The sequence below is a fragment of the Coturnix japonica genome, chromosome 9 (genome assembly GCF_001577835.2).
Source record: "Coturnix japonica isolate 7356 chromosome 9, Coturnix japonica 2.1, whole genome shotgun sequence".
NCBI lineage: Eukaryota > Metazoa > Chordata > Aves > Galliformes > Phasianidae > Coturnix > Coturnix japonica.
In genome coordinates, this window is record NC_029524.1 from 19629511 (window position 1) to 19643313 (window position 13803).

A 13803-nucleotide genomic window follows, 5' to 3' on the forward strand; every position below is an offset into this window, starting at 1 on the left:
CACGTTCCCACAAACATAACTCAGAGATTGCCATCAAAGCAGAGCACTTCGTGCAGGAAGGAGCAGGAAGAATAACTACTGAGTCAAAGGCAGCCAGCTTTGGAGCGCAGCACATTTTTAAGTGCAGTGCTAATAGAGCTTGATTGAGTCCGTGTGTACCTCCACCGGCTTACATTAGAAACCACTTGAGATTAATATATTGCTGGGAGATGAGATACTCCGGTGAACTTTGTCATTTCATGGACTGATAGGCCTGGACAAACCAATGGGGTTCTCCTGACTCACTGGCTTTGTTATTAGGTTTCTTCTCCAAAAGGGATGCAGTAACAAAGCCATGTCTCTGTGGGCACACACTGAAACAGTGGCAGACAGGTGGTGAATCTCTGGTCCGTGGGGTTAGGGAGTGCAACCAGATCACTGCTGATTCAGAGCAGACAATTCTTCAATGTAAAAAGAGTTCCTATATTCTAGAGGACGGTCAGGTGAGTATGGTTCAGTGTTTGTGCATGTGTAGAGACCTTTGGGCTTTGTGACCCATTGCTGCTTTACTCACTGCTGTTCCACCCACGGGCTTGGCACTGAACATTACACCTTCATAAATACTGTTTGCGTGTTATCAGCTCAATAAAAAACAGAATGTATTTGTACAGAGCTTTTACTTACTTTTCATAAGCACAAAGCAGCTGCTTCCACTTCCTCTTCCCTACTCTTTGTGCTCCATCTGACAGAGGAAGAAAGAAGTTTTACTGATAAAAACTGACTCCACAGAAGACAGAGAATTCTGCCTTTCAAGGTTTTAATACAGAAACCACGGCACGAATGGGCCTCCAGATCACCAAGCACTCCAGAGTAAAACAAGCTAATATACTGATGTTAGGACTTGACTCGGCAGGGAAGTCGACTCTGTTGTACAAGTTCAAGTCTGATGAAGTTTTTCTGACAATTCCAACCATTGGCTTTAATGTCGATATGATCGAAACTGGGAAAGATTTTACACTGACCATTTGGGATGTTGGAGGACAACAGAAAATGAGGCAGAGTTGGTGTAATTTCCTGGAGAACGCAGGAGGACTCGTGTATGTTGTGGACAGCGCTGATAAGCGCCGTTTAGAGGAATCGAAGAAAGAATTTGAACTCCTTTTAAAGAATGAAGCTCTAAAAAACGTACCGGTCGTGGTGCTGGCAAACAAGCAGGACCTGCCCGGAGCTTTAAATGCTGAGGAAATAACCAGGAGATTCCACGTGAAGAAGTACTGCTGTGACAGAAACTGGTACGTACAGCCCTGCTGCGCTGTCACGGGAGAAGGTCTGTCGGAAGCTCTCCAAAGACTGACTGCATTCGCAAAACACTACAGCAGATCAAAGGAGATCTCTACAAGTTCTAAGGAGAATGAAAAACGTTAAGTGTTTTACCATCTGGTTGTGGTGACTGAAAATATTCTGTCGGACAGACTAAATTATTTGATTCTGGGGAACTCTGAGAAGTAAATAAATATTTATAGAGCACTTGGGCAATTTTAGGTTATATTCTTGTACCTCCAGGTGCTTTGGAGATGCTGCCGCACTTCACTTTGTTTGCAGCACCAAACTTGGGGTTATTCAGTACAGAGGTGTGTGTTGAACAGTAAAAAAGGCAGAGCTGACACCTGAAGTTTTGCAGTTGGAAAGAAAATAGGTGAGCGGTGCTTAAAATGTTCACGCCAAGTATTTCTTCAAGAGGTAACAGAGCCAAGCGGCTCCTTCAGCAAGAAAAGCAAGAGATAACATGTTGTTTCATTTGAAGTGCTTTGTGGATGTATTTGTTGTACTTAGCTGTTTTAAGCTTAAACTCTTAGTTAAGTACAACAAAAGATGTATTTGCTTGGATATTACTGCATTCTAGGACTGATTACTATGATTAGACTTTAACAAGCCAAGCCACAGCTAAATCTGAGATGCACCGCTGCATGTAAGGCGTGGGTCTGATGGCACACTGTTACCCATCTCCACGTACCCCCCTGTCCCACTGCTGTTGGTTTGGGGCTGCTGGTCAGCTCTTAGAAATCGGGATGGATCCTGTCCTGCCCGTACCAAAGCCAGCTTGGATTTTGTTACTGAGTAATTTAGCTCTGATTAAATTTGACATAAGAAGTGCAACAAAGTGCTAATCCTATTACTGCAGTTTGGGGATTAAAAAAAGAAAGAAAGAAAAAAAAAAGATTGAATGGAATTTCTGTTGAGATTTCCTGATTGATGAAGGAGTGAATCAGTATCCTGAATGCTACTACAGCAATGATGGATTGCTAACTAGAAGACTAATTGAACTGTACCAACCGTGAAAACAGTTTAAATGCTAAGATGGAAAAGTTAATAGAGCCTGTTCTTTCATAGGGAAGGGAAAAGAGACCATCTAATTATTGGTTATACAGCCCCAGAACATTCAACCCATCTATTTCTGCCTTCTTCAGCCATGCCTGCAGAGCTGGGATGCTTGTTTAGACACTTGGACTTCTTCTCCCTTGCATCTCTCTTAATCCCTGACCACGGGAAGTCCTCCAGTCACTCTGTGCCTCAGCAGTCCCTGGGCAAAATGATCCCTGAAAAGCTGTGGCCAAGCTCAGCACGTGTGCCTCATCTGCAAGAAGTCTGCACTTCATTCTTACTAATAAACAGGCAGGAATTTCAAGTTACAGGAGGGTGAAGAAGGAAGTGAAGCACCCAGCTGTACCCCATTGTCTCATGCATGTATTATTCAAAGACAAGAAGCCATCGGGTGAATTCCCTGCAGTGGTGAACAAAGGAAGCTTTCTCAGCAGAAGCTGGTATTAATACTGGCAGTAATTACTGTGGGCTAAATCCTGAGTCATGTTGAGCCTACAGTTCCAAAAGCAGAGCAGGTCTGTAGGCTCCTCATTGCCTGGGCCATTCATTCAGAGTCAGTGTCAAAAACCTTCTAGCACAGAAAATGTATCTGATAAATGTGCTACCGTGGAAATGTTATTTTTCTAAGCTCGACAATTAAATGTTAAAAATGTAACATTTCAGATCAATATGTTTATAAACATTTGTATGAGTGTGATGCATATTTAATTCTCCCACTAGTTTAATCTGATCAGGGGTCTGTTATAAATCAGGATCTGGTTCACTGGCCTCAGGACTTCCTCAGAGAGAAATACTCAGTGAGAGATTTAATGAGTGCACGGGGTCTCCAATTAGACCAGCAGCAAGTTCTGAAGGGAGAAACAGCACAGTGTGATTGACCAGCAGATAGAGCTGAACTGCAGAGTGAGCTCTCCAGCACATGGCTGCTATTCCAGGTCATCAGATTAAATGATGCCCACACCGATGGGAAGAAAATCTTCTACACTGCACTTCAAAGGAAATCAGAGTTTTTCACATTCACTCAATATCAAGTTTTTTTTTTTTTAGTTTTTCTAAGGCCTTGGCCTCCTCAAGAAATGAAGCCACGGCCATTTTATCTGCCTACAGAGACCCCTTCCCTTTTTAAGCCTTAAAACAAATATCAATCAAGTTGGACATAGAGAAGGATTCTCAAAGGAATTGCATGCTTGAAAGTTTAATTAAAAGAATCAATGAGATAGAGAAAAGTGACCGCACTGGTGCCCCCACTGAAGGCAGGGCTGATAAGGTACAAGAGACTAATCTCCCAGGGGATAAATGTTCCATTTTAGCTGCAGGAGAACCAACAAGAAGACATAAATCCACAGAGCCCAGCCTTAATTAGTTCATTTGCTCCCAGAGCTCCTCCTCGTTGGTATTTTTCTGTACTGTTTGGATGAATTGTATATTGGGCTTCTATGGGATGAGGAGGTAGTGGGCATAGAATCCACTGTTTAAAATTTCCTTTCTACAACTGGAGTGCTGCCCCCTGCTTGTGCCACGGGACTGTCAGAGGCTGTTTGTAACCCTGCAGCCAAACTGAGCAGCTGATCAGATGAAAAGTTCGCATGGGGGAAGGTTTTAAAGGCACTGGGGTCCCGCCAGCTTTCTACTGGGATTCTGGGTTTGGAACTCTTTGCATTAGCTTTTGCAGTGAATCACACTCTGACTGCACATCCCCGACCTTACATTGCCTGCATATCTTATTATATCTTTGTCTCTGTTCAGAACGATCATCCCTGAGTAAGTAAATGGCACCCAGCTGAGACTGTGAAACACAAAGGGTGGGTGTGAGAACCCGCAGCTCTCGAGGAGCTTATTCAGTGGGAAAGGTTTGGGTGTGACAATTGAGAAATCAACCAATATGGAACATGAGGAAACCTCCTTCTGACCATTCACTGATGACTGTGGTATAAAATCACAGTTATCTTCCTGAATTTTGGAGCACGTCACAGAGCTGATTGAACAGCATTCCAATAGGATTCAATGTTGTTTTAAGGAACCATGGCAAATTTGGGCAGTAACACTCCCTCCTTCCTTCGGGAAACAGCTCCTCCAGGTACTGAATACTCTGCAGAATCAAAGGACAGGATAGTGCAGAAGAAATGCGGCACAAGGCTTTCTCAGTATCAGGTAATCTAAGCTGGTTGGGATACCACACGTCTCTACTGCCATTCCTCCTAATTTCAGACAACCTAACTGAAATAACAGAAGATTTCATATATCAGAACAAACATCCACCTGTTTTTATTTGCTTAGGACATTCAGAAGCACTGTGTCCATGTTGAAGTGCTTAAAGTAGACTTTCTCCTTAAAGCAAATGACCCATGCAAAGTTCTGTGCTGCTACAATTAGAGTTCTCACACTTGTAATTAACTCAGGCATTCCTATTAAGCACAGGCAGGAGGATTCCGGACATTTATCTCATCAGATCAGAGTGGATTATTTAAGTGTCTGTACTTCAGGATGTCGATTCCTGAGGATGGAGGCCCTACTTTAAAAGCACACACCATACTCTGGGTACGATTTGCAAATACAAATTCATAAAACTATAACAATTACAAACAAACCTTATGTTGAATACAAATGACTTCAACAAATCATGCTTTACCTCCTGCCTTTGTTCCCGCAGCGTTCTGTGACCCTCTAGTTCTGCTCACAGCGGTGCAGTTTACCTGCAGTGTCACTGTGCTACTCCTGGAGCGAAGCTGTGCTGCCATAAAGGGACACCCCCCTCCTGCTCTGCTCCCTGACCCTCCCCAGGTACACAGCTACACTCGCAGGTCTCAGCACAGCAGAGATTTTCTCACTTTCCCACTGTTTCAATAGTTACCACAGAAGCAATGGCAGTTTCTGTGGTCTCTTTATTAGATTTTCATTGAGCGTTTGTGTGCTTGCTCTCATGCTGCTCCTTATACTTGGGAACAATAACCCAAATGCATTTACAGAACTATTTCGTTGTTTCCTTCCAGATCCTTCCTTAAAGCCATCCCTTCCCACCATGTCCGCAGAGATCCCGACAACAGCTCTCCTGCTTTTATTTTATTATTGCCATGTCTCCTCTTTTAGCCCCCAGAATGTGCTTTCTTTGGTCCAAAGATCATCTCTTTGTTCTTTGTTTCACACACTGCCTGATTGATGAGAAGATTGTTGAGGATTTACGGTGTAAGGTTCATTGTAGCTAAATGTATATAGCTGCTCACAATAGGAATGTTTGTGTATTCTTCAGTTACTTACACATGTTGCAGGCAGCACAAGAGCGTAAAAATACGGCTTGATTTGCTCTGGTTTATTTCCTTATCAAAGAAGATCAAATAAAATGAGAAATAATCTGCTTCAGACAAGGTATATAAGGAGTTACGCAGGAGGGGGACTGAGAGAAGATACGTAATGAAACACAATGGAAAAATATAGACTAAAGAAAAATCAGTGGGAAGCGCTCCCAGGGCAAACATAGCAGTCGGTGTGTGCAGATAAACTGAGCAACAGGCAGCAAAACAAACAAACAAATCATGCTGCAGCCACCAACCCTTGAGCGTCTTTCACATTGCCCTCTTATAAGTGGGATCAGAAGCCTATTGGTAGTTTAAAATCAACATTAAATGCATGCCCACTTTTGCCCACATCCGTAACCACACAAGTATTCTCTCTGTGTTAATTACACACAAAAGGAGATTATTTCCATAGATTTCAGCCCCCCAAACCACGTCTCCTCAGATAAAAGGTGGTACAAATAGCTGACTCCCTACAGCAGCTCTAAGTATTATCAGTCAATTATTTAATCCCAATTAAGAATAATTAAAATATGTTGCACCATATCAAGATCAAACCTGGAAATGAGATACACATTCATTTCCTAATGAAATGAATAAAACTGCTCTTCTGTCTGTCCCGCATGAGAAGACACTCGTGTTTCTCAGCCATCACCTGCTCAGTGAGGGCTGGACTTCACACCTTTCCTTTTCTAAAGCAAAGATCTTCCAAAGAGTCACTTGGTTCATTAAGCCTTTAAAATAACAATTTATTGCCTATGCTAATGGGCAAACAGATGCACAGTGTTAGGTTTTGTGTTAGTACAAAGCCCCTGTAGGGCTCTGGGTAAAATTAAAGCTCAGTACTGGAAATCCTTATCTAAACTGAGCAACATTACAAAAACATTTGATAAAGGTCAGTATTTCCACACTGAGACATCTTGTGGCACATAAGACATACTGCAGTTAATACAAATCAAACGCTCCGACTGTAAATTCAGATGGTGGCAACGTGAGCTTGAGATCGTCCTGTTCTGAGAGGTTTATACAGCACGGAGCTACAAATCTGCACGCTCCTTTTTCAGCCACTACCTGGTTAATTCCAACAGCGATGGAACATCTTCAGATATGAAGCACTCACAGCCCAGTGGTAACAAATTCAGCTCCTCAGGAAATACCCCCATTTCATTCCACCTTCAGATGACTGTTTCAAAATCACTGCATTGGGGAACAGAAACTTCCCAAGGGTGCATGTTTCCTCAGAGAAGCATCCAAACAGAGCGATGCGTTTACTTTGATATTTGACCTGCACAAAAAATCTGCTGTTTTAAACCGCTTCAAATGTAAATATTCCAAATAACTCCAAACTCTGTGCTCTGAAATGTTCGACATTCCTCCATCACAAGGTTTTTCTCAAATAACTTAATCTGAGGAAGTTATTTCGAGTTCTCTCATTAACCATTCTTCTTATTCTGCTCATTTCTACTTCATTGGATCATCTCATCCTCTTGCAGCCCTTCCAACCCATGCAGACAAGTGTACCACCAGTGAGGAAGAGGCCAGAAGAGCTCCCTGATATACAAGAGACCTTCAGTGAGTGATTATTTATATCATTAACACAGAACCCTCTTCTGCGTGTGTCTTCCTTTGCTTACCAACCTCACTAACCCAGCGGGCACAAAGACATTGTGTGTTTCCTTGTAATTAAAAACCCATTCAACATGTTGGCAATGTAATTCACACCTACAGCAAATGGTACGATGTCTTTCATATTTGCTTCACGGGGTTCTGATTTATTTACAGCATGTAAATGCCGAGAGGATTAAAAACTGTTTCTATCTCATGGGAATCCCTCCTGCAATCTGGTCTATAGGAGCTGTGATTGTATGTCATGGATTTCTTAAGATGAATAATGAGCTAAAGTTAACAGAACAACAAGCCTGACGTTTACTTGAAACATCTCTTAAAGTTACAGAGGGTTGAGTGTAGCTTTCAAAGAAACTGGATTTAATATTTGATTGTTGTGTTGCTGGTGCGAGGTAGTTTCGTTTAGTAAATTCAAGAGTAATTCCATAATAGCACTCACCCTCATCTAGCTCTGACAGCCCATCCTGCCGCTCAACAGCACTGCTAACCCCACTCCTCCTCTGTGCCAGCAGCATTGCTCTCCTGCAGGAGCACCACAGAACTCTGCCCTGTCTGTCTCACAGACTGAATATCACAACTGAGAAAGGACAAGAGTTACTCCATTGCTTATTAGGATGTAATTATGTGCTCCTAAACCAGAATTGCCATTAACCTTAAAATGAATTTTCACATGAAGTAGTGATTTATAAGAGCTCTGAATTACAGTGCATAAGTAAAAGGAGATTTTAATATTAAAAGAAGTAATGAACACTATAAGAAGGAGTTTATCTAGGTGATCTGATAGAAGTACAGAGTTCTTGAAGCTACTAAAACTCCACGTAGTTCAGGAAAATGATGTGGCCATTATTGCCCCTCCAGAAGAAAAGCTGAAACAGAAATATTACCCTTTATCAGACATCAGGAAATAAAGGAGAGCTCGGTCACAAATCCTTACCAGAATGGGCCTCGTTAGTGCTGCTCAGAAGTACTCATTTTCTTCATTATAGTTTAACAAAGAGATATGCACAGTTAGAGTATTTTCACATCTCGACTCAACATCAATCCTCCAGCCTTCTGAAATCCCAAACTCAGTTATGTATTCCAGTTCCCTTGCAAAATTAGACTGAAACACGGCATTGAAAATAGCAATCTGCATCTGGACATTTACATATTTGTCGCATAAAAGACACATCTCAGATCTGATGCCATTTTATATGCTAAATTCTGCTCAATGGCAGCATCAACAGCCAGAATCATAGAAGGGCCTCAGTTGAAAAGGACAGCAAAGACAATCTAGTTTCAACCCACCTGCCACAGGCAGGGTCACCAACCAGCAGACCAGGCTGCACAGAGCCACATCCAGCCTGGAAAGAAGTAACACAGCTTAAAATTCCCATTCCCATGTGCAGATAAATTGTTTTTCCTTCTAAGAACCATAACAGAATTCACCTAAAACAAGAAAAGATTCTTTTCACTGTGGTATCACGGGCAGAGAACTTGGTTCCAGGGATTCTTTAGAAGGGATTTCTTTTTAACATGGACACAATACATCCCCAAGCCTTGCAGGGAACACTGAAACAGCTCATTTAACCAACGATTTCCTCGCTTTTTATCTCAAATAAACTTTTTTGCCCCGGTATTTATTAGGAAATTGTTGTCTTTGAAAGGTAGAGCTGCTAAAACAAAGACAGGAAACTCAGCTCCACAATCTGCTGATCCCTGCTTGCTTCTCCTTTAGCCATTTGCAGCTGATGGATTCTGTGATCACTTCCAGCACCAAGAAACCCCCTTGGCAAGAGGCACTGCATGATCCATGAGCCTGTCTTTGAACGATCTGATCATTAAAAGCCAAATGTACAGAGACTGGTGAATTTTTCCACAGTTCATTTTAAATCAAAAGCAATCTCAAAATAGAAGGTTATATTAAATACAAAGTTATATTAAATCAGAATAACTGAGCTCAGGCGTAGGTTCTTGTAATGCTCCAGATAGATCTGACAGCCCGACCATAAATTCTCCCACGAATGCCTGCAGTCATGTGGGAGCCCTACGTTTATTTTCTAATCACGAGAGCAGATGTTCAGCTGATGTGAATCAGCAAACCACCCCCGAAGCCAAAGGAACTACCTTTAATTTGTACCATCTGGGGATCTGTTGTGCAGGCTCTTTCTGAAGGAAAAGAATGCAGCGTTATCTCAGAACTGATCTCACAGTAGCTTCCAAAAAAATGGAAAAGGAAAATATCTAAAGCTCTTTAACTAGAAAGAAGTTCTCATTATGTGGTGGTTCAACTTCAAACAGGCCGTGTGGGAGGACGTCCCCGGGACATTTATAATACTTTGGTTCTAAGTAAGCATAGAAAAGAAAGTCTGGTGAAGGACAGCGGTAAATGAGTGAGAGCACTAAAACTCATTTGGCACAGTGACATCAACAGGCCTTTGGATTTATTAACATCTGATATGGGCTGGTGCTCAAACCAAGTGCAAGAACATCCCTCAGTAATTTTTAGTGCATTGTGCAACATGATGACAGTGTTATAAATGGTGTTGGATCCTACCGAGTTTGGGACAGTTTAGGTTGATTTTCAGTTCAGTGCAGTTCATTGTTCTGAGTATTTGCATTGTTAGAAAGTAGGTTTCTAAGCACTGCTCCAGCTGAAGGGTAGTTCTTGTAAGCAGGAATACATTGGGTTTTTCTCTAAACACAGCAAAGCTAAAACACAATGTAGCCAATGACTCTAAATTCTAGTTGTAAAATGGAAACAGAAAAATAAAGGGGACACCCACAGCTTTTGGATGTGACAGAAGCATCCCATGGCATGAGAGAATGGCCCCCACGTGAGAGTGAATTTAGCCCAAAGATATGAGAGCTGTTACAACCTCAGAAAGTTCCCTAAACGTTATTTCTGCTCATGCACTGTAGCAGCACCTGGCATTGACTGCATGGGCTGGATTATCTTTCAATGCAGGGTAAATCATTTCTCCCCCAGCCCTGGCTGCAGAGCAGCACTGTGTTGCCTTCCTAGGGGTAACTGCAAGGCCTGAGATGAACACAGACACTTGTCAAGGGTGGTTACATTTCAAAACATGAGATTACTGCACTACATGTTGTGTATAGTCAAGAGTTCGTGGTCTGCATATTTCACTGCTGTCATGCAAAGGCCTTTGGGCAGCTTCTAACAAAAAGCAACTTTAAACAGCTGAGTAACAATTTAAAGATTGTTTAAATTTCACTGTGAAAAAGTGAGGAGAGAATCAAGGCAGAAGGCTGTACTTTGTTTTGGACTGAGTCATTTATTTAAGGCAGCAGCATTCATGTATTTCTAGCTCAAAAGGGATGACATGCATCCACCCCAGGTGTTTCTTCAGTGCACAGTCTGTCATACGTAACAGCAGCACTCATAGAGTAGAAATCAACTTTTCTCTTAGATTTAAAAGTCATACTGTCTTTTGCAAAAGCACAACTTTGAATTAGTTCCCCTGAAGCAACCTGGGGCTGTTAGTTCAGAGGGGAGGCCAGAAATACAAGCACAGCGTGTGCTGCTCACAGCCCAGTGCTGTGGTGTAGGGTCTGCACAGGCTCACACTAAGGGCTGTGTGCTGCCTTGTTTCTGGCACCGTTACGCCTCCACCTGCCCTCTGCTTCAGCAGAAAAAGGTCTGTCAGCACCTCCATCTCCCTCCAGAAAAGCTTTTGATGTTAAGGAGCTACAACAGAGCACTCTGGGGAGAAGTGAGAACAAGTGCAAAAGAGCCTGAGCTGCTTCATGGGGCCTGAGCAAACTGCGGTGTTTTACTTGAACGGGTCCTCTTCAATCTTACGCAGTGAGTTCTTTTGTAATGATGTCCATTTCAAAATGAAGCCCATTTTGTGAAGCCCAGTTCTGCGTTATCAACTATTTTTTAATGTCTTTCTCAACTGGAGCAGCATTCACAGCTGATCCCAGTTCGAGTTCAGGTATTACTTGGTAATGGCTGTTTTAATGTCCAGCAAGCACAGTTGGATTCCAGACTTGGAAATGCTGCCTGTAAAATAAAAGCATATATAGCTGTGTTTGCACACCAAGTAAAAGATTATCAGAAAACACCCGACCAGCAGACTAATATCTACTTTTTCGTTAATACTATTCCATTTTGAGCCTGAAAAGGCACATAAGCCCAAGGATTAATGAACATTTTTCTACGTACGAAACAAATCTTCTCAGCTTTACGTAATGTTTTGTTCCTTACACTACAGAAATAGCTTTACTGGCCATGGTAAGCCATTTCCAGCAACTCATTTTACTCAAATGAACCAAAATTTCTGCTTTTTGTTAAAGGAAACCACCAGACCAACGTCACGAGATCAGGAGCTCAGAACTGTTCCTCAAAACAAGCCTTCCACGTGCTGGGAGATTTGCAAGGCAGATCCGAGGTAAAATCAAACCAATACAAAAATAAGTTGGTAATTGTTCCTCTGAGAGCTAAACAGATTAATTAGGCTGCAGTTAAACAAAATGCACTTGATTAATCTCTGATTATGTCTTCACTTAAGACAGACAGTAAATTATTCTTCAGATGATACCAGATGAGAAATACGGATCAAAGGCTGCTGAAGGGTAGTCTTCCTCCGAACATACATAATTTAATAACAGTGAAGCATGCTCTTGAATTTTATATGAAGGTACATGGTGAGAAAACTACGCATGCCAGAATGGTCTGTTAGATCTGTGGTCGCAAGGCAGGTGTCGATTTGAAGGAAGGTTCTCCAAGGAATGCCGAGTGATTCTCAGCTGTTTTCAAGTGGTTACTCATGAGATGACACGGCTGTTGTTCAGTTCCTCCTTTCGGTCAGTCTTTTTCCAAGAACCGAGAGGTAGTGCTAAGAGAGATGATTTAATGGAAAGGTCATTGTTACTTGTTGGGGCATTGAGTCAGTTTTGGTCACTAGAGAATGCTCTGGCTTTCCAATTCCATCCTTCCCAAACTACATGCTGTGTAATCAGTCAGTGCTCAGTGTGGGGACAGTGGGAGGTGGCAGAGGTGGTAAGTCGGCCTGTTTAGGTTAGTAAAGACAAGGAAATGGTAACTAGGGGATAAAACTTTTCTTCCCTTTCATAAACTTCTGGGTCAGCCCTTAGACGCTGTGTGTTCCTCACCTTCATAGCCTGACTGCTTGTCATCTTAAGGCATGATCAGAAACCAGGGGAACAGAGCCCAGTTTCATTATTAGTGACCACATTCTACAGAGACGGAGCCTCAATTGTGCATTAATGTCCTGGTTCACAGAGAAAACACTTTGAGGATGCAACTTTATAGAAACCACTCTGCAAAAGTCCTTCCCTGGGACTCAGCAGCTGTTCCTCCATGGAAGGACATTACAACTAACCAGCACGTTCACGATAGTTCTGTAAGGCACCAAACAGCCTCTGAGACCAATGATTTCATGTCATTCTGTTACAGCAACTCTTCAATATCTGTACTTTAACTATTTTGCCAAGCTCCAAAGCAGTTTCACTTTTGAAAAGCCTTTATTTCCTTCTGTCTGCACGTAACTTCCTCAGCAGGAGTAAAATGTTAACTGCACAGATTAATCAGTCAAAATTCACAGTGCTTCACCTCTAGTTTTCACTTAAAATAATACTTAAGCTGTTAAACTTTTGTTTTTAGGTGTTCCTTCCTGGATTCTCTTCAAGCTCCATCCCTTCCAGGAGCACAGCTACATGTCTCTCACCTGTGCTCCCACAGCTGACCCGACACTTGGCTCAGCTCATTGATCAGAGGATCAGGCTGTGGTTATCAATATCCCATATAGACACGTAAAGAAAATATCTTCCTTGTATACCAGACTGCAACGCGCAGGAGTTACAGCTGTAGCTTCAAAAGATGGTTTATATATTGGTAAAACAACAAAAGATGGTTTATATATTGGTAAAACAACAAAAGATGGTTTATATATTGGTAAAACAACAAAANGTTTATATATTGGTAAAACAACAAAAGATGGTTTATATATTGGTAAAACAACAAAAGATGGTTTATATATTGGTAAAACAACAAAAGATGGTTTACATATTGGTAAGATGAGATATGCTGATATATTTATGGAGACTGAATATACCAGGCACTACCCTGAGCAGTAACTTTCTAACTTTCATTATTAGTTCAAGTTGTGTTTCTTTGCTGCTACAATACAAATTCAGGGAAGACTTTCTCCAACTGCCAACACTTTGTGCAGCACAGAGCTAATATTTTTGTCATTAATATTAATTATTATTATCCTGGCAGGCCACAAGGAGCTAACACACAGTGTATTACTACAAGCTCTGGGTGGTTTCATTGCGATTAAACAGCGATACCAGCCCCCCCCGCCCCGTGGCTCCGCTCAAGATGGCGGCTCCGAAGCTCCTGGAAGGGCTCCGTCCCCTCCCCCCCCTCCCCGTCACCTCACACGTCACGGCGCCGCTCAGCTCCCGCCCTCTCCCTCCTCGCTCCCATTGGCCGCCTGCCGCGGGCTGCTCGTCCAATGGTCGCGCTGTGCCGTGCGGCCCAGAGCGAGGCTGTGTGTCT

The 13803-nt window shown here is 42.3% G+C and overlaps 1 protein-coding gene across 1 annotated transcript; it reads left to right on the plus strand.

The window, feature by feature from the left end:
- Positions 1-797: 797 nt before the first annotated feature.
- On the plus strand, positions 798-13622 carry ARL14 (ADP ribosylation factor like GTPase 14). Its single transcript, XM_015872087.2, has one exon. It carries the CDS (start codon positions 820-822, stop codon positions 1402-1404), a length of 585 nt encoding a protein of 194 aa, XP_015727573.1. The 5' UTR covers positions 798-819; the 3' UTR covers positions 1405-13622.
- Positions 13623-13803: the final 181 nt, after the last annotated feature.

Bases quoted from the DNA above. Each gene is read 5' to 3' on its own strand.
- ARL14 (XM_015872087.2), top strand. From the start codon at position 820: ATGGGCCTCCAGATCACCAAGCACTCCAGAGTAAAACAAGCTAATATA.